Below are 25,983 nucleotides of genomic sequence, written 5' to 3' on the forward strand. Positions count from 1 at the left end.
CCCGAAACTACCTGCGGTCAGTTAAACATTATATTCGGGTACAAGTTAAGAATGGCAACGGAAGTTGCCGCTGTGCCTCACCACCGCAACCGGGTGTTATTCGGCGCGGCGCGAGTAGTGCGTTATTGGGAATATTTTGAATATGGCATGAACCGTTTCCATGATTTTTTGGACTTAATATGCTTACAAACTGCTGCAGTGACGACAGACAAACCACATGAGAAAATGCGGACGATATTACGCATTCATAGCAACCTCCTTTTAAAACTCGCGCGCCGTTGAGATCTGGGTCCGTCGCTTACGCGGAGTGATACTGTACATGAGCTATTGCTGTTCTTATCTTGTTCCCAAGTGTAGCACGTTATCAGCAACACATATGTAGTCTAGTTACACGGTTGGTACAGACATGCGCCGTCAGCATTGTGCATGTTTACAGTATGTTAAAGAAACGAACTCTCCGATCTATGTCGAACAAGGATTTCAACCACCCATACATTTACCAAATCAATCATCAAACTTCAAGCTCGCTAGACGTTTTCGCAATAAGGTCCGTATTGATTGATTGTGGGGTTTGAAGCGCCGAAGACACACCTAGGCTAAGAGGCGCACCGTAGTGAAGGGCTCCCCATTAATTTTGACCATCTCGGGATCTTTCCCGTGTGGACAAATCTCCTGCACACGGGCGTTTTCGCTTTTCGCCTCCATCAGAAAAGCAGCCACCCCGGCAGATAATAAAGACCGTGGCTACTCTCCGTAGCTACAACTTTATTCGATTCCAAATAACTAGCATTTGTTAACTCACTGAGCTTTATTCTAGCGGCGTAAGATACTTTCGAACCGACGAAGTGCAAGAAATATTTAAAAACTTTCAAATATCGCGCTACAGTGACGCTCCAGTGAAGCACGGGGGTAGTAAAAAAGGAACAGCCCTAAAATAATAGTTATTATTTCGTTAAAGAGACCTGGAAACAATTTCGATAAGCGTTTTCACTCTTGCCTTCGCGTCTGGAAGCACTGCGAAAGCTGCATTTATCGCTAGCACGGAGCGGCACTGCGTGATTTGCTCGTCGCACCAGATACGCCTTCCATTTCTGCTTTGTTTTTGTGGCTTCATTTTTGAAGTTGCTATCGCAAAGCGTTCATTGCTGTAACTGAACGAAAACTGGCCAACAGCCGCTACATGGCCTTAGTGACGTAATTCAGGCGGTCGAGGAACGTCAAGACAAGGAAAGATAGAAAAATTTTTTGAGCGAGTTTCCAAGTTATCTGATGGGAATCTAAGTACTGGGTGTGTCGTGTGACTACGTTCTGCAAGCATTTTTGATTTCAAAAAAGGTTGAAAAAAGTGTTACAGGGTCTCTTTAACTGCAGGCCACCATTTAACTGATACGATTAAACCGAACTGGAGGCCCTACAACAATAGCCCGGTCATGTTTCATGGGGTAAATTAGGGCGCCGTGCACCAATCCTAATAACAAGATTCTGTGACGTCATAGAACAATTTCCCGAGAGTGTGTGGTGAGTCGCCGCTGCTCCATTGGTTTTAAGGGAGAAGCCCCTTGAGGGCTAGGGCTGTTGGCGTCGCCTGTCGTCGTCGTCGTCGTCGTAATCGTCGTTTGTCTGATGTAGTCACGGTACTAATGAATCGGGAAACTCGCTTACGCCTCGCGCTAAAACGTAACTCGTACTAAAAAAAAAAAAAAACACCGGGATGCTCGTTTACGCCTTGCGCTGGAGCGCTTTGTAATGCGTACTAAATAAACACTGGGACACTCGTTTACGCCCTGCGCTAGAGAGCTTCGTGCTTCAAAGACAAGAGACTTTTACAGCAAAGCTCTATACCTCTACCCCCCAACGGTTTCATGTCCGTTGGCGAAAACGCCAAGGCGCCAAGACTACATTTATACACTCCGTGCTTCGCCCCTCCGCAGGGTTTCCGTTAGTGGAGATGGCCCGGGATTTTCTTCTCACTATATGAAATATTCGTTTAAATTTCGCGACAAAAAAGGCATCATTATTGTCAGGACAAAGCAGTCTTTTAATGAGCAAAGCTTTTGTTTATCTTCGTGACGTCTTTATGTAGGGAGCCATTGCACAGAAATATAACAACGTGCTTGAGTACTGGACAACAGCGACAACAATTTGAACCTTCTTGTGCGACGCTTACCGTACCGCTATAATGAACTAGAATATTGTAATAGTGGCAAAAGCGGCACAGGAAAATTGAAGCCAGAAATACGGAAATCCGCTAGGGGCGCTGCTGCGGAATACTGGACGGGCGTAGTGTAGTGGATAGAGTGCCCGCCTTCCAATCAGCATTCATGGGTTCGAATTTCGGTGTGGGACAACTTGTTTTTTTTTTTTTTCATGTGCATGGGGCGCACGAACAAGATGCCTAAACCACACTTAAGGTCAGGATAATATGTCCTTTTTCATAGCGTAGCTGTATTACGTTACGATTTCATACATTTTTCGATGCCCTTCGTCGCGGGCACTGCATGTCGCGGCGGCCCTATGAATTTCCGCCCCCCCTCCTCTTCCTATTTTCCCTCTCTCTCTCTCTCTCTCTCTCTCTCTCTCTCTCTCTCTCTCTCTCTCTCTCTCTCTCTCTCTCTCTCTCTCTCTCTCTCTCTCTCTCTCTCTCTCGATGCCCTCAAATCAAGACGCCATGCGGCAAAGCCAACTTTATGCGCATGTTTTTAATGCGCGAGGCGTCAAAAAAAGCGAGAAGTTCATGGCTGTGCGCCTATTTCAGAGGCTCCAAATTCGTTGAAGCGCGAAGCTTCCTGAAACACGTGCTTGAACCCGGCAATGGCCTAAGGAAACAAGCAGCGGTGTAACGTGTAGGAGACTGATCGAATGCATTTGTAACCGGAAGGTGGAAGGAGATCGCGAAGCAACCTTAGAGAAGTTGGGGCAATTAAGGATGATTCAGAAAATAAGAAATAATTTTGAACAGAATTAAAACACGAAACTATAAATGACATCAATTTAAACCTTCGATAAAAACTTCGCTCTGCCGTCGATGTGCGTTTCAAGTCATGTTTTCTTAACACGGATTCGTTCATTGGCGCTCCTTCGCGCAGATATCTTGGCGCCGCTAACAAGAACGTTTTGTACGATGACGGATCAAATTGTGGCGGAAGTTGGAGTGTAAGCTCTCTTTTGTTGCATCGATTTTAAAAAAAATAAGCCTCGGTCGTCATAAGGATGGGCGTGCCATTCTTGCATCCACCCCCGAGAAAACCAAACAGAGGGACCCGTCGCCCCTGCAAAACTATTCCTTCATTAGGTAGAGCTCATCATGCTTTGTGAAAAAAATGCTCGTGCCTGCTATGGGATGTCACAAGAGCTCGAAAGCCTGAACGTGCGTGTACCCTGAGCCACCATTGCCGCGAAAAAGGCTGCGCGGCCCAGTGTTCCTTCCACTTCATTTTTGTTTCAACGCGAGAAGGAAGGCAGATTGGGAATGCCACAGAAAATGTAGGCCATCCCGAATGAGAGCTTGTCATAGGAGGTCTTGAGGATGAATTTTCTTCCGAGCGCAACTTTGAGAAGCAAAAGCTGCTTGGGAACAGTTCAGTCAAATACTCCATATCTCTTACAAGTAGGCGCCATTGGTAGGGGAATAGAGGCAATGGCAATTGGGGAAAGCGTACAACCGTCGTATCTGCTTACGCCCCACTAAACCACTTGGCCGAGAGCAAGACTATGCGACTCTCAATGCCCAAAATGTAATAGCATTCTTTTGCTGAGTACCTCCGCAGCCAGGACCAAGTAACCCCCTGCATTTCCACCAAAATACAGATTTGTCGAAAAAAAAACAGCTTTCATTGTTACAATAGCGTAAATGGGGATAATTAGTCGGATAGCATTTCAAAAAATAAAAGATAAAAAAATAAAAATAAAATTTTCACAAACATTATCTCACAAAATCAAAAATATGCATCTTGTACATTTCCTCCCACAACCGAATAATAAACTAAAAAGCCGGCAAAAGAACGTCAGAAATGCTCATAAAAAATAGCGTAAACGCTCCAACTCTGCAGTACGCCTTGCACCTTCGGATAAAGGTATTATCAGCCAGCTATAAGGCGCTTCATCACTTTAATACTAAAATTTGCATTAATCGAGAAAAGAAACAAACAAAGCTTACAAATAATGAAATAAACCAACGGCTTTCGCTACTCATACTCGTATTTGGCTACAAAGAACTCACACTCAACACAAGTAGCACAAGAACGCTAGGGGCCACGGCGGCCGCTTTTCTGATGGAAGCGAAAAGCAAAAAGGCCCGTGTGTACGAGATTTCGGCGCACGATAAAGATCCCCAGGTGGTCAAAATTAATCCGGAGCCCTCCACTACGGCGCGCCTCATCGCCTGCGTTGCGTCGGCGCGTTAAACCCCAGAATCAAATCATCACAAGAACGCTAGGCATTAATAGACAATTCTGTAAATTTCTGCAGATTTTTTCGCTGCCAATAATCAACACAAGCATTCAATCAGTCGGTGTTTAGCACAGAGCATTTGCTTTTATTCGTGTTCCTGGGTTTGAAAAAATAAAAAAAATGGCAACGTCAGGATTCGAACCCACGGACAACGAGTGGCAGGCGGTGACTGTATCCACTACACTATTTACCCTCTAGTAATCGATGGCAGCGCCCCTTGCGGATTTCCAGTTTTTCGGCCTCACTGCCTCCCATTGAAAATGCCCTTGCTTTTGCCACTCTTCCAATATTCTAGTTCACTCTAGTACCGCTGTTGGTAAGCTATCTAACTTTCTCGACACTTTTGCCAGTCCCATTGCAGACGTAAAAATTGTTATAATCTTCCGGCAAAGTGCCACGCCTGCCAGCAGGCAAGACTGTCGCTAGAAAAAGGCTACACCATTTAGTAATTCCGCTGCCAATCGGGATCACCGCTAAGTGAGCACGCCCTTTCGGACACCCTTGTTCGAGCACGGTATTGAACCCTGCAACCCTGCTGATAAAGGCATTCCCCGTCTCTATCGTGTTGGAAGCCCTCTTTCCCTTGAGTTGGCACCGCGTGAGTTGCTTGTCGCGGCAGATACGTCTTCCAGTTTCTGCTTTGCTTTTGTTGCGTTTTTTTTTTTTTTTTTGAATGACTATTGAACATTTTCATTGCTGCCACTGAAAAAAAGCCAGCCAATAGTCCGGACACCTCTCAATGACTTAATTCGAGCGCGCAAGCCACGCCAAGTTCAATAAAGACAAAAATCTTTTGAGAAAGTTTTTAAAGGGACTCTGCAGCACTTCCTATAAACGCTTTCTTTCGCGTTTGGAAGCATTGTGAAAGCAAGCTATAGTTGTCGCCAGCACGAAGTGTCTCTGCGTAATTTGCTCGTCGCAGGAGCTCCGCCTTCCGTTTATGCATTGCTTTTGTGCCGTTGTTTACAGGCTCTACCGAATGCGTTTATTGTTGCAACTAAAAGGAAGCTGGCCGATAGCCGCTACGTCGACGTAATGACGTTTTTCGGAACTCGAACAACACCAAGACCGGGAAAGAGGGGAACATATTTCCGGCAAGTTTCTCAGTTGCCTGGTGGGCATATAGCAGCAATTCTGGCCTGAGGTACTTTGTGACGCGTTATTATAAGTATATGAGTATAGGATGCCTTTGTTGACTGCGTTCTGGCAGCCCTTTTGATTTAGCAAAAAGTTAAAAAACAGCGTTGCAGGGTCCCTTTAAGCTATCTAACAGGCGTAGAGCAGTAATCTTTTGTTGAGGTACATTGTGAACCCTCTTCTAAGCCCTGCACACGCTTGTTGGCTGTGTTCTGGAAGCCTTTCAGATTTAGAAAATATTTGGAAAAAATGTCGCAGGGTTTTTTTAAAAGAACCATGAAGGCAAAATAAAAGTTAGGTAATAAAAAGGCTGCTCTGTCCCAGAAACAATGGTACCAATTTCATCGGAAAGTTCAAAACAACGGAGATGCTAAAGATAACGCGAAGTAGTGCCGACCCCTTGGCCACTTTCCAGAAATTTTTCATGACGTCACAGAATCTTGTTCGTGCGACTGGCGGCCCTCGACCTAAACCATCGGCAAAGCACAAGACTGAACAATTGTAGTGGGGGCTGTAGTTCCGTTCGATTGCATCACTTGAACGTTAACGTGCCACTGATAAAAATGTTGTACCTCTGGCCCATAGGATATCATTCATTGCCTTAACACGCTCCTGTAATGCAAAATTTCAAGGTTTTTCCGTACTTCTCGCGTTTTTGTTATTTATTTTATAAAAGGTAGTTCATGGATCAATGTCGCTCAGTGAGGTACTGAAGCCTAATTCTTTCCCCCTTTACGCGGGAATGCTCATGGGAAGAACTTGCCTCTCGTATTCACTACTTTCGTTGTAAAAACTGTGCAAGATACAGCATCGTGTTTCCGTCCCCCCACAGAAATATACGCAGATATCGGAGGGCTAAAAACGAAAAGTTTTTCTCACCGCTTTTTGGAATCATGGTTGCCCGGTGGAAAGCGACGTCTTCGAATATTACGGGCACCTGGTCGTGGGGCTTGCCTGAACGCTTTGTGAAAGATTTCCACGCGAGAACCATGTACCCAGATCCCGGGAACATGATCCGGCCGTCCAGTTGATGACCCGCCAAGTACGCGTCTTTCTCGTTGGACTGGAGGTCGATCTCGACGATTTCCTCCGACACCTGGACATTATTGTAGGGGAAACGTCATTCAGTCTGCATTGGCTGGTTTTCGCAGATCATGTGTTTAGCGTTGTTGTGTCGCCCCTAAAAAAACTCAGAGGACAGTTACACAACACTTTCAACGGTTCTGAATGCGAAAGCGGAAATTTCCAATTTAACACCTCCGAATCTATCCTTCCGCTAAGCGTACTAGAAGGTTTTTGTCCTTCTAGCGCTTCCGGCTATTCTCTGCACGATAAACGTGCTCCTTACACTTTCGAATGGCTCCGATCTGTCTCCTACGCGTTTCACCGCTGCTCGTTCTTTCCACCATGTATTTTGAGAGTTGGCGACGGTGGAGGATTTCCCTACAGCAGGGTGACAAGTTGGGCTAGTTGGTGCACTTGCATCTTGGGGAACAGCGCAAAATAACAGGGACACAATAAAATGAACTGAACAGGACAGGCGCTGACTTTCAACTCGAATGAATAAAAAATTAACGCCGTTTCACTCAATGTGAGAGCTGTCGGAAGTGCAGAGGAGTGATTCGCCATAATGAGATGCAGCGCCGTTATCCGCTCACTGCTGCCACCCACAGCATCTCAAGTTTCCCGCCTTCGCAGTGCTCGCGCGCACCCTGCCTGAAACTGCGCCAGCGGGAGTTCTGTTCTCTTTGGGCTTTTCTCCCCGCATGTGGCGATGTTGCACTGCCACATTTTGCGTTTACTGTCACAAAAACCAAAACAATGGGCGTCCTTAACTAAAGAAAGGCAGGCGCTGCCGGTTAATTACGTGTATTTTCCCTCAAATGTACCTACAGTTTTCTTTGCGCTAAACAACGGGAAGATGCATGACAAGCGCCAGCATTTCACGAGTTTCGAACGCTTATGACCATATAAACTGCTTGGCTTTCGAAGCCTCTGGGGTACGCCGCGAACAACAGCGTTACCCCGGGACGCCGCCTTGGTGCTCTACATACCTGGGTCGAGCGAGCGAGCTAGGACAACAAGGCGAGCGCTTAAAGTGCTGGGCACTTAAAAGACGTTTTAACTGCTTTTACAAACACAATCTCCCTCTCCCCCGCCACGCACCCACACCAGCCCATGACATATTAACACGACCAAAACACTCCACAGTTGACAACGCACCCTTGCCAACTGTGGAGTGTTTTCGTCGTGTTAGTATGTCATTGGCTGGTGTGGGCACGAGGCGTGGGGGAGGGAGATTCTGTGCATGTATAAGTAGTTAAGACGTCTTTTTCATTAAATCGAGTTGAAAATCAGCGCTTGTTATGTTCGCTTCTTTCTTATTGTGTGCCTGTTATTTCACGGTGTTCCTCAAGATGACGATTTCCCTGTCTGTCTGTTCACTCGCTTGGCTGCGCAAGCATTCTTCCACTCCTTCACTACATCTGCGGTGTATCGCCGTGGACGGCCTCCTCTAGCAACTGCAGAGTTATAGCGCGTGCTACGGAACGCATCGCAGCTATGGAATACTGCAGATAAACGTGGTTTAGGAGCTGCTTTGCTGGTACAGACGCCGAAGCCGGATTTTCAGATGCGGAGCGTCTTATGCTCGGAGGTATGTCCCGCGGCGTCGGCGGTGGTCCGGCGTCCGCACACCACCGTTTCTTGGCCAATCCCCATATGCTCGGGGGTATGTCCCGCGGCGTCGGCGGTGGTCCGGCGTCCGCACACCACCGTTTCTTGGCCAATCCCCCACGTGGGTACGTGCCATAGAAGAGGAACAACAACAACAACAACAACTGCGGTTGTGCTTGAGCTTGACTCCGTGATTCTTCAGATGAAGTAGGATGGATGCAACAGCCCCGTCAGTGAGTGTGCTGACGCAATTAAGTGAGAGCATCACCGCAATGACAATGTACCTCGCTCCCAACCTCTCGCGTACAAACGTGGAAAGGTACATCGACGAGGCAATGGGTGACTACAAGAAGAAATGTACAGACACGGTGCATCTGTTCGTTCTCGTGGGAGACTTTAATGTCGACATCACCAAGAGCGATTGGATAGTGCAGTACATGGCATCGCGTCACGCGCTGCAGTGCGTATCGAGAGAGCCAACTACAATCTACGGAACGTGTATCGATCTCGTCTTTACCAACTGCAACGGCGACGACAACATACAACCGCTGCTACGAGATCCACTGACTGTGCACTTCAGCGACCATAAGGCTGTCATACTCAAAGTAAGAAGACGTGCAAACCTAAATAAAGACCTTCATCTCGTCTTTACCACTTCAATCTCGTCTCACTCGCGTATATACGCATTCAATAAAGAAAAGTAGACCCATCTCCCCGAAGGGAACCATGAGTAGGATATATGAGCATTACGGGGTTCACTACATTTCCACCAAATTTGGCTAACCAACATAACGGAAACGCAAACGGAACCCCCATGACGCTCCGCATCCTACTCATGGTTCCCTTCGGGGAGATGGGTGCAATTTTTTTGCTCAATGGACGATGCACGGCCGCTCGATGGAAACTAGGTCTCCATCGAGCGGCCGTGGACGATGTAACACCGTAACGAAATGACAGCGCTGTCCATATCAACAAGAAAAACCGTTAATTCTGCTCTAATTTCACTTAGTTTAGCACAACACCGACGGGAGTGGCCGGATGGAACGATGATAGACAGTGCCGCCTTACATGGCTCTTCACTATCTACGTAGTGAACGGACTCGCTAGTGAGAAGAGCGATGTTATAGTGTGTCGCGCGGGGTAAAAAACCGATGGAGAGCACGGGTCCCTTTTGCAATGAAAAAATTGTATGGAGCGCAGGCGTTGCCCAGAGAACTCCTGTTGCAGCCAGCGCCACCTATATGTTTTTAAATCAAACTCAACAATTATTGGACCGCTTTTATAAAACTTTATATCATAAAATAAGACAAGCTGCGGCAATAAATGAGGATTAATTTAGTAAACAAAACTTTTGAAACCAACTGGTAAGCAGGGGCCGCAAAGGGCGCTGCTTACAGCACGAGTTCCTCAACAGAAATTTTCATCGCAAAAGGGACCCCCCTAACTGGCCCTGAACGACACACATCTTTCTTCTGGTACACTGTAGCAATGTGTGACGCCTCTGTGTACCATCGCTCCATCCTGCCAATGACGTCAGTGTAAGGCTAAATAACACGCCACCCCTGATAAAGAGCATCGAATTTGCGACACTACTTCGTTCACGCACCGCGCTCATGACATGTGCACTGGCAAAGCATTTTCTTTACGCCGATTCGACCCGCGGACACGGAAACAGGTCTCGGCAATGTACACTTCGTCTCACCTGTGCTGAGGCGGCAAAGACGTCCCACGAAACCACTGTCCAGCTCTGTGAGTGGTCCCAGCTGACGAAGTGCGAGATGTTGGGCGTCCCACGCGGTACCGGCCACGGCACAGGCGGGTACAGAGGAGTCAGGTCCAGCTTGACGCCGAGGGAGTGCAGTTTGCCCAGAGCGCTCAGGAAAACCGTGGGATTGTCCGAGTTGCGTTTCATCAGGCCCAGGCATGTGGCCGTGGGGCCTAGTGCCCGCCGCAAGACGGACTGTAAAGGTGGAAAAGCAAACCTTCTGTTACGTGACCACACCCCCCCTGCTCTAGAGCGGACATGCGCCAAGCACCTGTGTACCACTTCACGATGAACTAGCCAATTATGACAACTAACAAATACCTGAACACGTGTTGTACCCATTAGGGTCATTAGTATAATGGCCCACCCCGGCATTGCCGGGTATTACTGGTAAGTACAATAACATCCTGCGGCATTCCTGGTAGGGTTCGAAAACTACTCCTACGTGATTTATCTGAATTAATTTAACATATTCGCAGTTTTATTGTGGTTTATTTGTGATGAACGTATCGGGGAGAATTAATGGAAAGGCTGAGTTAAAAAAAAGCAGATGTTTATCTCAACTTTTGTCAAAGTTCCACTTACTTAGCGAGTGAGTGAGTGAAAGAATTTTTTACCTGAAGAAGGCAGTGAGGAGCGATTTCCACCAGCACCGCATCCTTGGGTACATGCTGTATCGCGTCGTAGAAAAGCACCGGCGACGCGAGGTTGTTGGCGTGGTACTCGGCTGAGCAGTTGAGAGCGATGGGCTCGTTCCAGCGGCCCTCGGGAACCGAAGAGCTGATCCAGCGGTTACTCCGTGCCTTCGGATTAGGAATCACCTGTTTATTGTATCCAAGAGCACAGAGCAAACTCATTAAAGTGACCAAGACGTCGTCTCTTGTTAAATATTGGGCAAAAATGGTACGATGTGATATGACAAAAAATAGACACACGAAAGTTAAGTGGATACTATGAGCAGTTGTGCGCCTAGGCGACGATGCACCAACTTCACGCCGCAGAACGCGCCTTTCGCGCGGTCATCTTTCCCCTTGCGGTAAACAGCGCGCGGTGGTCTGCGCCCGCTATCTGCGCCGCCTTTCGCTCGGCCGGGAAAGCATGCAATGTGTCCAACTGTTCGATTTACTCGCGGTGAGCCAGGCGCACGAATCAATTACTCAAGTGTTTGACGTGTGTATATCTGTGGAGGTCGACGAGGCCTCGCGGGTTGTTTCAAATTATATCAAGGCTACGCTTCAGGAAACGCGCTTTACTGAGCCCTTACTGTACCTTTTGGAGGGTGCTTCTCAGGTAATCCTCAACGCTCTGTGTGTCCTTGCTGTGGAAGGCCACGTTCATGCTCTCCACCGCACGGACAAACACGTTCTCAGCCTTGAGCTCTTCCACCAACTTGGCGACGGCCTCGGCGGGGCCTGACACTGTCACCGAGTCTTCGGCGTTGTGGCACGCCGGCACCACGCCATCCCGGCAGCGCTTCGTCGCCTCTTCCCACGTCAGGCCTGCAAGCGAACGTTTCCGCCTAAGGTTGCTTAAAGGGGCAAACAACCGATTTTTCTCGACTATCACGAGTAAAAGGGCTTCACTTGCAACACCTTATTCCGAAACGGTTTTTTTCATGGCGTATTAGAGTGTTTTAAATTTTAGACCTACCAGCCTTGCGTGCCCTGCCAAAACTAATGCTGGCTACCATGGCATACAGCACCACGGAAACATACTTTTGTATGTATGCGAGATGCAAAGCGATATTAAAAACTTTTCCCTAGCTAAAAAATAATGTATTGCAGGCTTCTTTATGCTTTTTACATTTATTTTCATTCGGGCATTGCAAATTCTTTTTTCTCGTTATAAAGAGCCGCGACGCAAACGGCCAATCTAGATTTCCGAAACCGAAACTGAGCTGTTCGTTGCACGTGATTAAGGTTTTGCCGCGCTCTCCGAAATGGCAAACAGGAGATAACAATCTAAACTTATACAAAAACTTGGGCTAAAAGGTTTTAAATAAGTGAATAAATGTCTAAGTAGCTGCAGTGTTTGCACGTCACGTGACCGGGACACGTACTGTAGTGTCACGTTTCCACACCACATGACACCACCTTTCAGGCTTGAGAAGGTTTAGTGCCAAATGAAAATTGTTTCCGCCCATTTCTTTCTGAAATGCTTGTGGTTACCCCACTAATTAAAACGCTGGCTTTCATGTGACCTAACAGGCATGCACTCCACAAAAATCGGTTCCAGGTCCTTTTAAAGGGGCCATGAAACAATATACAAGTTTGGTTCATTAACGAAGACTGTTTTGTCCCGATCTCACACTTGAAACTGTTGAGGTGTTAAAGAAACGATATGAAGCAGTGGTAACACCCCAGCCACTTTCGGGCGAGTTCTCTATGACGTCACAGAATCTTGTTTGTGCCCTTGGCACTTGCCGGCTTAAGCCACCGCAAAGGAACATGACTGGGAAATTGTACCGGGGCCTCCTAGTTCCCTTTGACTGTATCACTCGAAGTAGTAATCAGCTGAGTATTGATCAATAAAATACCTTAACCAACAAATGGCATCTTTTAAAGCGAAGCTTTTTATGCGTCACTGATGACGTCGTTCCTCCGAGCAAAACGCACTGCAGAAAATAAATGATATTGATAAAATACTGCAGGAAAGCGACGATGTTAACGAAATACATTCTCTAAGCAAGGCTAAACTGTTGTTTCGGACTTCGGTGGTGTGAGGTTAGACGTTGGCTTTGGACTTTGGCTGAGTTGAAGTGGCCTTTAGAAGATCAGATTTTAGACTTTGGGAGAATGAATTTTAGAATATGGCTTTGACTCACTTTGCACAGGAGACAGCTTTGCGTTTTAACCATCTTTCTCTTGTGCGGCCGAAACTTAGCATATTGGAAAAAGCATTTGCCTTACAGTTAGGCTAACAAAGGAGTGTATCAGTCACCTAATAACTGGATAAGGCTTTCTGGGACCTATAGTTTGATTTAGCGTTTATAGGAAGCGTTTATTGAAAGGGCTGCAGAGTCCCTTTAAAATTTACAATGCGAAGCGAATGTAATGCACTTACCGACAGCGGCCATGGCCCCCTTGGGTAGGCGAGACAATTCAACGCAGCGGGCTCGCCAGTAGGCGACCAAAATCGCCTGCTCAGCAGTGAGGCCTCCATCGGCGTAGCCGCAGCCCACTTCTCCCAGAGAGTGGCCAACAAAGCCGTCTGGTTGAACACCCAGTGCGCGAAGAGTGTCCACTAACGCAACCTGTTGGCGAAGCACAGAAGCACAAATGTGTTTTAAGTGCGAAGCAATTTCGGGGCAGGGCACGTCGTTGCAACTTCTACGGGGTCACGGAGATAACCGCTTCCCCTGGTCGAAGTCAAACCTTGGTGTCTATCCCATGTATATTTGATGTATAGCTGATGTCTATCTATCTATCTGATGTCTATCTGATGTATGTCTAGACGATGTATCTGATGTATCTCCCCTGTATAGCTGATGTCTATCCCATTCCTCCATACAGGCACACGTTACTCAAACGCAAAGTGTTAGGGGAGATCTTTAGGCGGCGTGGTTGCCATGAACGCTGCTGTTGCTAGGCCGCAAATAAGTACACAATAAAATAAAAATGAACAACATCACGAATTAGTGCATCAATTACCCCAAATTCATAAATACTAAATCTAGTGTCTGTTCATATAAAACTTTTCAAGGGCCCTCTCCTTACTACTTAATGTATCAACGCCAGGCTGACACTGAAACTAGCCAAGATATGGCGCCACAGCCCCTCGGCGAATCACTGCTACGCAATTCGAGAGCCTTCACGTTCAGTGGAACTGACTTAAGTTTGTGTGACTGCAACGTGCCTCTGAACGTTACAATCTTCGCAAACACAAAACCGCGCGTAGAAGTACCTATCTGCGGATTCAAAAATGGACGCAGGGCACTTGTACCACAAATACGCAGGGGCACTTTGATAGTGTAGAGGGCCTATAAATGGTGCTCCTTCCTGTGACCACAGGTGCCCGTCTATTTGATTCAGCCTCACACAGGGCAGAACGGGTATGGGGTAGTTTATGAAGGCCGAACTTCAGGATCCGCGCAATTGTCGGTACAGTGCCTGATAAGCAGCACGAAGTGTGTCTGAGACAGTAACCAGTGTGTGTGTAGAGTACAGCATGATCGGTGATGTATTGCCATTGCCAGAAACAGTGATATGAGCGCGTGACTTCTTCTAGGGACCACTACAGTGGGCGCTCTTTATTTTGAGGGCTGAACGTGGCATCGTAAAACAATTCCAGAGCAATGAAGGCGTTCGTTAGCACACAACTCAAATGCTGTTATGGAGGGTGCTTCGTACTACTAATACTGAGTTTATTTCCATAAATATTTCTTGTTTTTATGCAAGGACCGACTGCAGAGGACACACAACATGCACTTGCGTGGTACAAAAAATCTTAGGCGCAGAACATGGGGCCTCCATGATGAGGATACTTACAGATTTTTTGTGCTGAGATGTGACCATAGAAAGCATGTTTACGCAATATATGGCAATGCCCATTAGATAGTTTCTAGATAATTATGTCTGTGTTTTATTAAGTTTACACACAAATGGCAAACCTGGTAGCACGGAATTAGACAGTTAGCAATGTAAATCAGGAAAGAAGCACAAGAAAAAATGAAAAAAGGTGAGGGTACAGCGCTGGTTTTGCGACCAGTTAGCCCTGATAGGCGTCATTCTAGACGGGTAAACATGGGAATGGAGAAGCTTGCGATCGCTCACACTAATATCCTTTTTTGCCCCCTGTTAGTACCGAGGCTATTAATATCAATCTTTACTAATCCCCCTACCAATTCATAACCCTTAATCTCCTACACGCGCGACTCTTCCACCATTTGTCATCGCGCGTGACGATTCGTACAGGGAAACAAGTTCTGACCCACGCTATAAGAGGCCCTAACTTTGCAGTTCAATATTTTTACAAAGCTGTAGCTCTTTATTACGGCGCGCAAAAAAAAAATAGTGCCCTTCCATTGTGTGAACATGGATGACCTGCGAAGCTGGACGCAGTCGACGGAGAGCACGAAACAAGCCACGTTTGATTGTGATTTTTCTATCCATATTTAGATCAATGAAACTTCGAAGGGCTCGAGCTTTATTCTAGCGAACAAACATGGGCCTGTCTGTTTCTCTCCAACGTCGTAGGCGTCTTAGTGTCTGTGTAACACACAACCCAATCCCCTCGACCAGTGAAGACACCAGACAGGTCGCGTTTGGCTGTTTGACGTTAACGTGTAATCCTCCCGCCAGAGAACGGACAGATCATTAGGGAAGGCATGAAGCCCGTAGCTTCGCGTTCACATAACCCTTTCTCCATCCACTACCTGCACGTGAGCGCATAAACCAGTAACCGCTTAATGCGCGGTCCTAAACACGAAAGACACCGGCAAAAGGAACGCCGGATTGGAGCCGCGTAAAGCGGCTTCTCCGGAATGAAGACTTTGGGGGGGGGGGGGGGGGGGGTTAGTTATATACTGCTTCGCAGTAAAGCTGGGGTGGAAGCGCGGATCCGTTTTTCTAGTCTATTGAGAACACTTCCTGGAGTGTACATTTTGCGGCAATTTAGGCGCAATCTATCACATCGTCTGGGAGTGCGACCGAAACCCCGACCTTCCTCCCATTCCCTACCCGTCCCGTGAGCATTGGGAGAGCATGTTATCCAGCCCTCGCCTCGCCCACCAGATTATCTTTGTTAACCGAGCAGCCAGCATCAGGATAGCCTGTGGATTTCTGGAACTGGAAGCCACCCCACACTTTATTTTGCTCAATAACCGTTTCACACGCGCTTCGTTGTGTTCTGATGAGACACCTTCTCCTGCCTTCGGTGCTTCTTCTGAAACACCTTTGTTTCGTTTTACGACCATCCACCCAACGCGACGACATTAGGAGTGCCGCTCGCCAGGCTGTCACGCGAGTTCTTTTTGCGCACGGCGTGCTTCTGCACCCAGGCTGGTACGCCGGCGCTTCGGTGGTGGCGCCACACACCCCACTGCTGGAGCGCGATGCCAAGCCTCCACTCAAAGAGGCAAATACATACGATCACTTCGAGCCTCCCATGCTCCCACATGAATTTACATAGTACGACGACCAACATGCCGCAAATGTGCCGCAAGCGTTGCGCTCACAGCTTTCTCTTTGCATCGTTACGATTTGTGTCCCTCCCTGAAAACCAGAGCTGCCGTTGTGTTTCCCTATATAAGAAACTTGTAGCAAGAGTATCAAATATATCCTACCTGAACAGCTGCGATGCAGACGAATGGTGACACCACGTCATTGACGTCCACTTCCGGGCTGGTCAACAGGGTGACCAGGTCCACCCCGAACTGCCGGAGCACTTCATGCGACTTGTGAATGGAGCGGGCGAAGATGTCGAACTCCATCATCTCCTGGGCCATTCCCTTCCACTGGCAGCCCATGCCTGTGAAGACCCACCACAGCGGCCGCCTCTCGGCGGGAGTCTGCTGGGCCTCTTTCACGACGTCCTTCTTGCCGGAGCCATCCACGGGAACGACCGCGAAGCCTCGGAACGGGAACTGCTCGACACTGCGCTGCCCGACTCGGTTCAGGAGGGCGTACGCAGAATCAGGCAAAGGTCCTTGGCTTTCCAGCTTCTCCAGACTGCGCTGTGTCAAATGGATTTCTTAAGGACAAGTGTGGGGCCTGATAACTACGCGGCCTTGTATCACCAATCAAGGTAAGAGAGCGGTAGATGTGGAGGCTAGAAGTGATTTAATTATACGAGACTGCTTAAACCATCATGAAGGGTAAACGGGCTTTGAACACAAAGGAATAAGAGATGGAAGGTAATATTGAGTCAGATGTGGTAAACAGAGTAAGAGAGGAGGGCGAAGAAGAGAGGAAGAGAGCGTGGAAAGGCATGGCGTGGCCGGACAGGCAGGACCGCTTTGTTCTTTCTACGTCATTTGCCGCGACGGAAGCATGTCGATAACCAACCAATTTTTAATTGTATTACGTGCCATTTCTTTTCTTGTAAAGAAAGCACGCACACTGAGAGTACAGCATGTCGAAAACAGCTATATCTCGGATGTTTTTAAGATCGTTTTACAACAAGCTAGTGGCAATAGGTTGTTTAAAGTAAAGTTAAGAAATATACAATGTGTTTTACAAAAAATAAGATATCTAGGCGCGAAGCAAACAATGCTGGTGGCCGAACGTACCTCGAAAAATCACAACCATCTAGTTGCAGGCCTCGTATAAATCATGGCCCATGATTTCAGGATTACTAAGGTTCGAACTTGGACCATTTGGTTGTGCTGCGTTGTGACAAAAAACAGCCCGCAGCATGTGAACGAAGAAGGAAATTCAAAAACAAGAGCACAAACAGTGGTCGTGTTGGCGAATTGATTCCTTTGTCCTCGTCTACGCGCTGTTTTGTGTCACAAAACTGCATCAGCTGCATGGGATGTGTCGACGTCTATTGCCGGGCAATCTTACCATGAGTGACTCGTTGCTTCTGCCGCTGAGCAGAACAAGTCTGGGAAGCTTCTCCTTCTCGCGCGGAATGCTGTCCACGTGAGGTCCGGACTTCGCCTCGAGGATAGCGTGTACGTTGGCGCCACCGAAGCCAAAAGAATTCATTCCAATCAGGCTGCCTTCGAAGGGCGTGAGTTTGTCGACTACCTCCACCCTTCCATCCAGGATGCAGTGAATGTCGGGGTTCGTTTTCTTGTAGTGAAGATTTGGAGCGATGAGGCCAGTCTCCATGGTCAAGAGGACTTTGGCCAGCGAGCATATCCCTGCGAGTAGATGATGCAAAAAGTTTGATCGCGCGTAAAGCACCGATATTTAAAGACGGGTATCACATCCCAGACCAAACATTTTTAGAATCATCATCATCAGTCCTGTTTATATTCACTGCTGCATGAATGTCCTCCCCCATTGACTTCGAACTGCTTCTATCCTGCGCTGCTCGAGCCAAATCTTTGCCAATAAACTTCCTCCTCTCCAGTCAAGTTTGTTGTTGTGCTATTTTGTGGAGCTATTTATTCAAGCATGTTCCTTATCTCATACCACTACCCACTTATCGGGCCTCTCCTACTTATATTCCTTAATTTCTGTAACCATTCCGCTACATGGGGGCACAGCGGTTGCAAGGTCCACGCACCACACATCCAGCCAAACTTCACTTCTTTCCTCGATTTGAGCTGGAATGTTGTCACCCGAGTTTGTAGCCCAGTTCAGGAAGCTCGCCTCATATCTCTAATGATTACTCCTATCATTGTTTTTCTCGCATTAGGTATCAGGAATTGGGAATGATTTCATGACGCATCAAAATCATTGTGCTTGCGCGTAATACTGGCTGCGCCCGCCCCTTTTTATAAATATTAAAGCGTCCGTGACGACAAGATACGTTTGGCTCATTAGAAATACTACTTTCTTCTATAACATTTACATAAATTTTATTGCAAACACCGCATAAGAGATATTAAAAAAACGTGTGAAGCAGTGGCGACTAAGTAGCCACTTTCCGGCAATTTTTCTATGGCGTCACATAATCTTTGTGAGGTTGGTGGCCCCCGAACTAACCCATCGCTAAGACATATGACTGAGCAATTGTATCGGGGCATCTAGTTCCGTTTGATCTCACCACTTGAAGGCTGGCGTGCAGCAACACACCGAAAACTATATTTTTACTGCTGGCTCATGTGATGTCACTGTAGCGCGAAATTTGAAAGCTTGTCAATAGTTCGTGCGTTTCTTCGCTTAAATAAAGTCTTTTTTTTTATTAAACAAAGTAGTATTTTGTCTTCATGGTCTCTTTATTAACAGCACTTCAAAGATGCCAACGCAATGAACTGCCAAAAAAAAGAGCATACTTTTAAAGCTCTAAAGGGAACAAGCGTTAAAAACGCAAATTTTAGGCTTAAAAACTTCGCTAAGAATAACATTTCCCATAAAGGCAGACAGCAGGAAAAAGCTACAGTCCGAGTTACTGGAATGCCCGATTACGACTCAGCGTACATATTTTTAGCGACAAGCGCCTTCTACCTGACAGTATAAAGAGTTCGGTTCATGCTCATGACCCGCCCATGAAAATCTTTGTCATGCTGTAAGCTTTATGACCGCTCAAAATACTATATTTCATTGAATACAGACATCTTTATTTAAAGGGAAAAAAGAGGGAGCAAAGGAGGTACCTATCCTAATTCCAAAATTCTACTGGGCTTCAACGCCACTGTGGCTCTCTCTACCAGCCATCACTGGCAGGCAGAGCCATCGCTGCGCACAGTGGCCTCCCACTGCTCCCTTGCGCTTGTTAATGCCCTCGAGTGCCAGCACACGTTAATTGAAAACCATCGCTGAGAATTACGCTCAGCGACAACACTGCCTCTTTTGCTCTTGAGTTGGCACACGTCCACGGCTCTCTGTTCCCGTAGTAGTGATGCACGCTTGATGAATCGGGGACATTTTATGCACACACAGCAAGGTCCCGAACAACCCTGTCCCTTGTCCTTCTGTAGCTTTCATAGGTAACTTTTACAAAGCGTTGATATTGTGCAGCACAGCAGTGGATGCTTGGTACTTACGAACAATTACAACTACTCCGGGCACGATAATACAGGGTGAATGTTCATTGCTGGTAAAAAAATTAAGAATGCTCAAAGTCCTCATTGGAAATGTGTTCGGAGCCGAGCGGTTGCTCAGTGGCTAAGGCGTTGCGCTGTGGAGCACGAGGTCGCGGGTTCGATTCCAGGCCGCGACGGCCGCTTTTCTGATGGAGGCGAAAAGCAAAAATGCTCGTGTGTACGATATTTCGGCGCACGTTAAAGATCCGCAGGTGGTCAAAATTAATCCGAAGCCCTCCACTACCCGCACCTCATCGCCTGCGTTGCGTCGGTGCGTTAAACCGTACAATCAATCGAAATGCGTTCGGTTCGTCAACTTCCGCCCAAACGCAAATAACCAATTCATCCCTTCACTTCCGCAGTCTTGCGTTTCCCAACGATAAAGGAGATGGCTGCTTCAAATAGCTGTGCTTGTTTTGAGGGAAGTTCAGACAAAAGCGAGAATACTGTCCCCTCCTACAAGGTATCGTGTTGGGGTGAGCGCACGATTCTCGCGAAAACACTTCTTGATTCAGAAACGCGCTGTGCGCCCTTCGTTTTCATGTTGCTGCAGCGCTCGGTTAGCCACATTTCTGTATGGAAAGCTTTATGCATGCCGGTGACACTGGCAGCAACGTCAAATGTCGGCTGGCGAGTCCTCTGCCTTCAGATTTTCACTGTACAGCCTCGACATTTACCTTAAACGATAATACTCCGCAGAAATTATACCGCTTTCGGAGGGCAGTTTTCTAAGTGAAGCTGCTCGCAACGGACCTGTGGGTGCCTTGTCTGAAAGCCGTCACCGCACGCGGTACAAAGAAATAGGTTAAGGATGTTTAAATAGAACAAAATGATTGTTGCAATATAAATTGTTGACGCGCTTTGCAAAACATCTTTGCCATGGGTGCACACGGTTAAACTAAATTTGTCGAACTCGCGCCGAGAAAGCGCAGTGAACGCGCACACAAGTGCACCAGGCCGGTGTTACTTTTCCTAGTTTCGTTTCTATTATTGCGCTCCTAAAGGTAGCGGGCTTGGGGAAACATTCCTCCACTTTCTATTTTCTTTTTCTCCGCTTCTCCCCGGCGCGACTCGTGGCGCGCGTGCGTGCAAACGGTCACCGCTTCTGCTGATGCCGCACGGCGAGGCCGACGCGCGTGTCATGTAGTGGGAGATCTCGTGTGTGCTCTCTCGGACATTATGGTTCTGCAAAAGGGACGCCAACAACACCAGGACGGGTCGCAAAACGTCTTTTTGAGTAGTAGTGTTAGCGAAAGGTGCGAAACTCGTTCGTATGCCGTAAGCTGAGCTAGATGATGGGACCTGTGTTGCCTGTATCGTGCGTGTGCTTTGATTGATGACAGGCCGCCTTGTCGGTATTTTATTGCCTGTCAGTGTTTCTCGCCGCACGTCGCGTTCGCGGACGTAACGCGAATGAAGTGTTCAAGTAATATTCAAGCTCAAGTCGTTCCTGCCCAAGCCGATGTACGCCGGGCAGCACGCCGGTAGCAGCGGCGGTGGACCATTGGAGGCAGCGCAGTGGCAGTGGCCGGGTGGGAATCGGAAGTTGGGGAGAGGGGTGGCTGAATCAAACCGGCATGACAGGGCGAGAGCATCAACTCTCGCTCACGCAATCTGCGCCTCCTCGCATTGTTGCCGTGACAATTATAACGCCTGCAAGGCCAACATGATGGCGGCGTTGCCGTGGCAATAACCACGCAATAATGTTTCCCCAGGCTCACCAGGGGAGACTATGGCGCTAGTACCGGAATTAGCCCAGACGCTGGTTTCAAGGCTATGAGGCCGCCTCCTGACTTCACCACAAGACAAAACGCCGACACTCCACCGGGCAGTCGACGCTGCTGACGCGAACGTTCAGTGAGCTTGGATATATCCAGCGCCTCCTTGTATTAGTTTCTGATGGCACGCTTTCACTGCGCAACCGCATGAGACGTTAGGTGCCTCCTTGCATCATTTCCTAGTCGCACGCACCCTTAATCTCCCCCCGTACCCGCCTTTCCGCACCCGCCTTGGTTAGACGCTTTCATTGCGCATCCGCACGAGGCACTGGCAATGACCTTGGCTGGGCGTCAAGGTCACATGGACGCTAAGAAGGACAAGCCTTTTTCGGTATTTGTACTTACAGAAGTATATCTTTTGCTCTAAAATTTTCTCTCACCAGAGGCAGCTTCCGAGTGTCCCACGTTGCTTTTGACAGCGCCAATCTTGAGTGGTTTGTCGCGACCAGGTTGGCAGAACACGTTGCTGATGGCGGCCAGCTCCTGCGGGTCGCCTGCCTTGGTCCCTGTACCGTGGGCTTCGACGTAGCTCACTCTCCGGGGATCCACATTGGCCTCGCTGTAGACCTCGCGAAGAAGCCGCTCCTGCATGTTGCTCGATGGAAACGTAAATCCTGCGAAACGAAAAAATTTTGGTTGATTTCTCTGTCATAGGAACCGGTAAAACACGAAAGTGAAATGTGCAGCGAAATCCGCAGAAGAGCATTATTTACGGGTCGGCGGCTTTCTTGTGGGTGTTCTTAGCGAGCGACGTCCTTTACGGGTCGCTTCGCCAAAGGTGTACTCGCGTAATTTCTGCGGCGGATATGACGTTAGTGAAATGTGGGTGTGTCCCGGCATAAAACCCTTTCGTGCTAAGATATAAAACCCGAGAACGAACAACCCTAAGTGTAACGTACTCCTTAGTTCTAAAGGTTGCTTCCCCGCAAGAAGACCCTGCGGCCGCTTGCTTCGTTGTACTGGCGTCGCTTCCGTGACGGATATGACGTCACTCAAATGTTTGTGTATCCCGGAATAAACCACTTTCGTGTTAAAAATGGGATGCTGTGACGACATCGCCAAAACAACGCAAACGTAGAGGGCCTTACAGGCGCAGTTGCCAAAGCCTGGGATCGGGATGACAACCCTGTGTAAAGCATTAGAACACTTCATGACACGCCTGTTGTGTTGAAGTGTTGCGAGATGTGGATTTGAACATGATTTCAAAAATTACTTCAAGCTCAATTCGTGGTTTAATACGTATTAAAGCTGAAGGGACACAGAGAGCTAGCCTAGTTGGAAGCGATCCATGGCAACGAAGGCGCAAGACAAACTAGGACGAAGAAGAAACGACGAGGACGAGCGAATTTTAAGAACTGAACTTTAATTATTTCAACGCGAGACCTATATGCCTACAAAACTGCGCCCCACCATCACAAAAATACTTTCCTTCAGCGCACACAGCAAACACGTGTCGGCTCCTGACATTACATTCGAGAAGATAGCTGTGAGTACAAAACTAAGTACAAAAACAAGTGGCTGAGTCACCCTTCCGTGGCTTTGTTGGACGAAGAAATATCACTGCTATCTTCTTGCATGTAATGTCAGGAGCCGACGCGTGTTTGCTGTGTGCGCTGTAGGAAAGTCTTTTTGTGATGATGGTGCGCAGATTTGTAGGTATATAGGTCTTTTGTCGAAATAATAAACTGTCAGTTGTTAGAGGGCGCTCGTCCTTGTCGTTTCTTCGTCCTAGCTAGTTTTGCGCTTTCGTTGCCATGGAAAGCTGAAGGTTTCCAAACATTACTACCTCTGGTTAAAAATTCTTCTATATCAACGTTTATGACGCAGCTGCTGGTACTTTGATACACAACGTCTCATAACGTCTTGTTTACAGAAAGCACCTCACCGTCGTCCTTCCAGCCATCCGAATTGGTCTTCACGTTAACCAGCCTGGCATAAATTCGACGGGCCTCGGAGACACGTTGAAGGAAGAGGACGCCCACTGTTTCGCTTCGGGCGTACCCATTGCCTGCATGTACGGACGGCGAGATGACTTCTGTGCAATATATTTCAAAGCCATTTTTTTTTTTTTGAAAGATAGAAAACTCGAACCGCGAGGCTTCAGTCTGCCCTGAATGAAGTTATTAAGGCTGCAAAAAACACGAAACAATAAAGTTGGCACTAAGCTTCATGGTTTTAAGGCTTCAAAGTTGCATCCTACAGTGGCTTCATTTATCTGAACGTAGTCTTCACCATTAGCTTATTTGTCCTACACAAGCGAATATAATATGCAAAAGTAAATATCAAGCGATCACTGATTCGATTCACAATGAGTTCAGACGCATTGAGAGCAGCTGTTTTACACTATCAAACGATGTTCAGTTGGTAACACTACTTTTAGTCTTGGATGAGTTGGTGTAAAAAATAGTTTATACTGCTTATCAAGAGTTTTTTCTTCCAATTTTTTTCAAGAAGGCTAGTGTTTATCTTGTTGCGTACGTCTTTCGCTTCCGCGTATTCTGTGGCATTAGTTCGTTGCACAAACTCCTGTTGATGCAGTACCTCCTGCTAAATACTTTACCTTCTTCGTCAAATACCCTGCACTTTCCGTCCAGTGACACCATGCCGATGCGCATGAAGTGCAGCGATGATGCGAACCTCAGGGTGACCGAACTTCCGCCAACTATGGCCGCATCACACTGTCCCGTTCGCATAGCCAGCACCGCCTGGTTCAGGGCAGTCATCGTCCCTGAGCAGGCAGTATCGAGCGTGAAGCTTGGCCCTGTGTTTCAGCAGAGACGGCAAAAAGAAGAAATGTGCAAAAAAGCGATGACGGCCGGCTGTTAGCGCAGAAAACAGACGGCCGTCGTTTGATTGATTGATTGATTGATTGATTGATTGATTGATTGATTGATTGATTGATTGATTGATTGATTGATTGATTGATTGATTGATTGATTGATTGATTGATTGATTGATTGATTGATTGATTGATTGATTGATTGATTGATTGATTGATTGATTGATTGATTGATTTTTGGAGTACACAGGGAGCGGTCTTGCAATATGCCACAATTTACTAGTCGTGTGTTTGCCAGCATAGCAGTCCACTGGCCAGCAGACCACTGGCCAGCAGGCCAGCATAGCAGTCCATAGCAGTGCGCCCATTAATTGGGCTGTTTGTGTGGCGTTTCTTTCTATGCTATTCGTAAATTCTCCATTTCTTTCAGTCATTTTGAAGAAGTAAGCCAAGTGCCAAAATGCTCGGGACCTCTGGGATATGGCGTTCTTGAATTTGTAGCTTAATGTTTGGCTTGTCCGGTTTACGGGTTTGTGGTGGTAGCAAAAGTAACTCTGACTTATAAGGTGAGATTGAAATTATGCGGTGGCGGCTTCTTCGACAACTATGCGGGTGCCTCGCTGGAGGACTTCCTCTGTATGCGCTTCCCCGACTTGGTTTGCCCAGAGCGTAATGTCATCCGCGTATACGCTACGGTAGAGTCCTGGGATTGTGCTGCGTTTTTGTGGTATTGTTATAACGGCCATACAAAACAAAAGTGGTGATATGAAGGCTCCCTGGGCTGTGCCGCGACGACCTATGCAGCTCTCTTACCTTATTCGAACCAGTAATTATTTAGAATGGGTTGGTGAACTCAATATGCGTACGAAAAAAAATTACACGTAGCGTCATCCGCGGCAACTCAATTGCCCGCCTCGAGGGCCCTCCATATAGAGTTCAAGAACTTATGGAGACCCACCTAAAAAGCCAGTACAAAAAAGTCGCACGACCCACCGCAAGGAGTCACGTACTCCAGGAGTTATTTACCGTACGCCACACCAACTTTGCTCACCTCTACACAATTCCAATACACATCCACGCAAGGCTAAATATCGAATCACTTCAACGCAACGGGCACCCGAACACCACACAGCTAGGGTAGAGACAGGGGAAGAAGAGCTCCATAAAATACTAAGCAATAAACCAAACACCATCTCTGTGGATGGTGTTTGGATTGGGATGTGGAATGCATAGCGATGCATTCGCAGTCGCTATAACGGACCTCTCCAAAACGACGGCCCGGAACCGGGCTGTTTAGAGAATAAAGTTTTCTCCCTCTCCCTTTCCTCTCTCTTTATCTCTCTCTTTCTCTCTCTATTTATATCTCGCTCTCTTTCTCTATCTCTCGATCTCTATCTATCGATCTATCTATCTATCTGTCTGTCTGTCTGTCTGTCTGTCTGTCTGTCTGTCTGTCTGTCTGTCTGTCTGTCTATCTATCTATCTATCTATCTATCTATCTATCTATCTATGTATGTATCTATCGATCTATCGATCTATCTGTCTGTCTGTCTGTCTGTCTGTCTGTCTGTCTGTCTATCTATCTATCTATCTATCTATCTATCTATCTATCTATCTATCTATCAGTCTGTTTATCTGTCTTCAAGCATATCCAGAACTTTGTTACTACCTCTAGCATGAATTACGCCGATTTTCAGATTTCTTACATAACCACAAGCCTTTTGCATTCCTTTAAAAGAAATATCCCGCTTAACACTCTATT

The 25,983-nt window shown here is 47.3% G+C and overlaps 1 protein-coding gene across 2 annotated transcripts in view; it reads right to left on the reverse strand.

Moving 5' to 3' along the window:
• LOC144138040 (fatty acid synthase-like) overlaps window positions 1-25,983 on the reverse strand; it is a 115,527-nt gene that overhangs the window by 35,378 nt on the left and 54,166 nt on the right. For both annotated transcript variants that reach the window (XM_077670095.1, XM_077670096.1), the window contains exons 4-13: window positions 24,003-24,203; window positions 23,328-23,450; window positions 21,823-22,056; window positions 17,533-17,834; window positions 16,311-16,700; window positions 13,091-13,280; window positions 11,297-11,526; window positions 10,645-10,848; window positions 9,965-10,222; window positions 6,466-6,682 (exon numbers count right to left, since the gene is read on the reverse strand). In XM_077670095.1, the coding sequence (XP_077526221.1) occupies window positions 6,466-6,682; window positions 9,965-10,222; window positions 10,645-10,848; window positions 11,297-11,526; window positions 13,091-13,280; window positions 16,311-16,700; window positions 17,533-17,834; window positions 21,823-22,056; window positions 23,328-23,450; window positions 24,003-24,203 (2,349 nt within the window). The remainder of the gene's footprint in view (window positions 1-6,465; window positions 6,683-9,964; window positions 10,223-10,644; window positions 10,849-11,296; window positions 11,527-13,090; window positions 13,281-16,310; window positions 16,701-17,532; window positions 17,835-21,822; window positions 22,057-23,327; window positions 23,451-24,002; window positions 24,204-25,983) is intronic.

Source organism: Haemaphysalis longicornis, unplaced genomic scaffold (assembly GCF_048455015.1).
Source record: "Haemaphysalis longicornis isolate Haplotype H1 unplaced genomic scaffold, Haemaphysalis longicornis Haplotype H1 scaffold_5, whole genome shotgun sequence".
NCBI lineage: Eukaryota > Metazoa > Arthropoda > Arachnida > Ixodida > Ixodidae > Haemaphysalis > Haemaphysalis longicornis.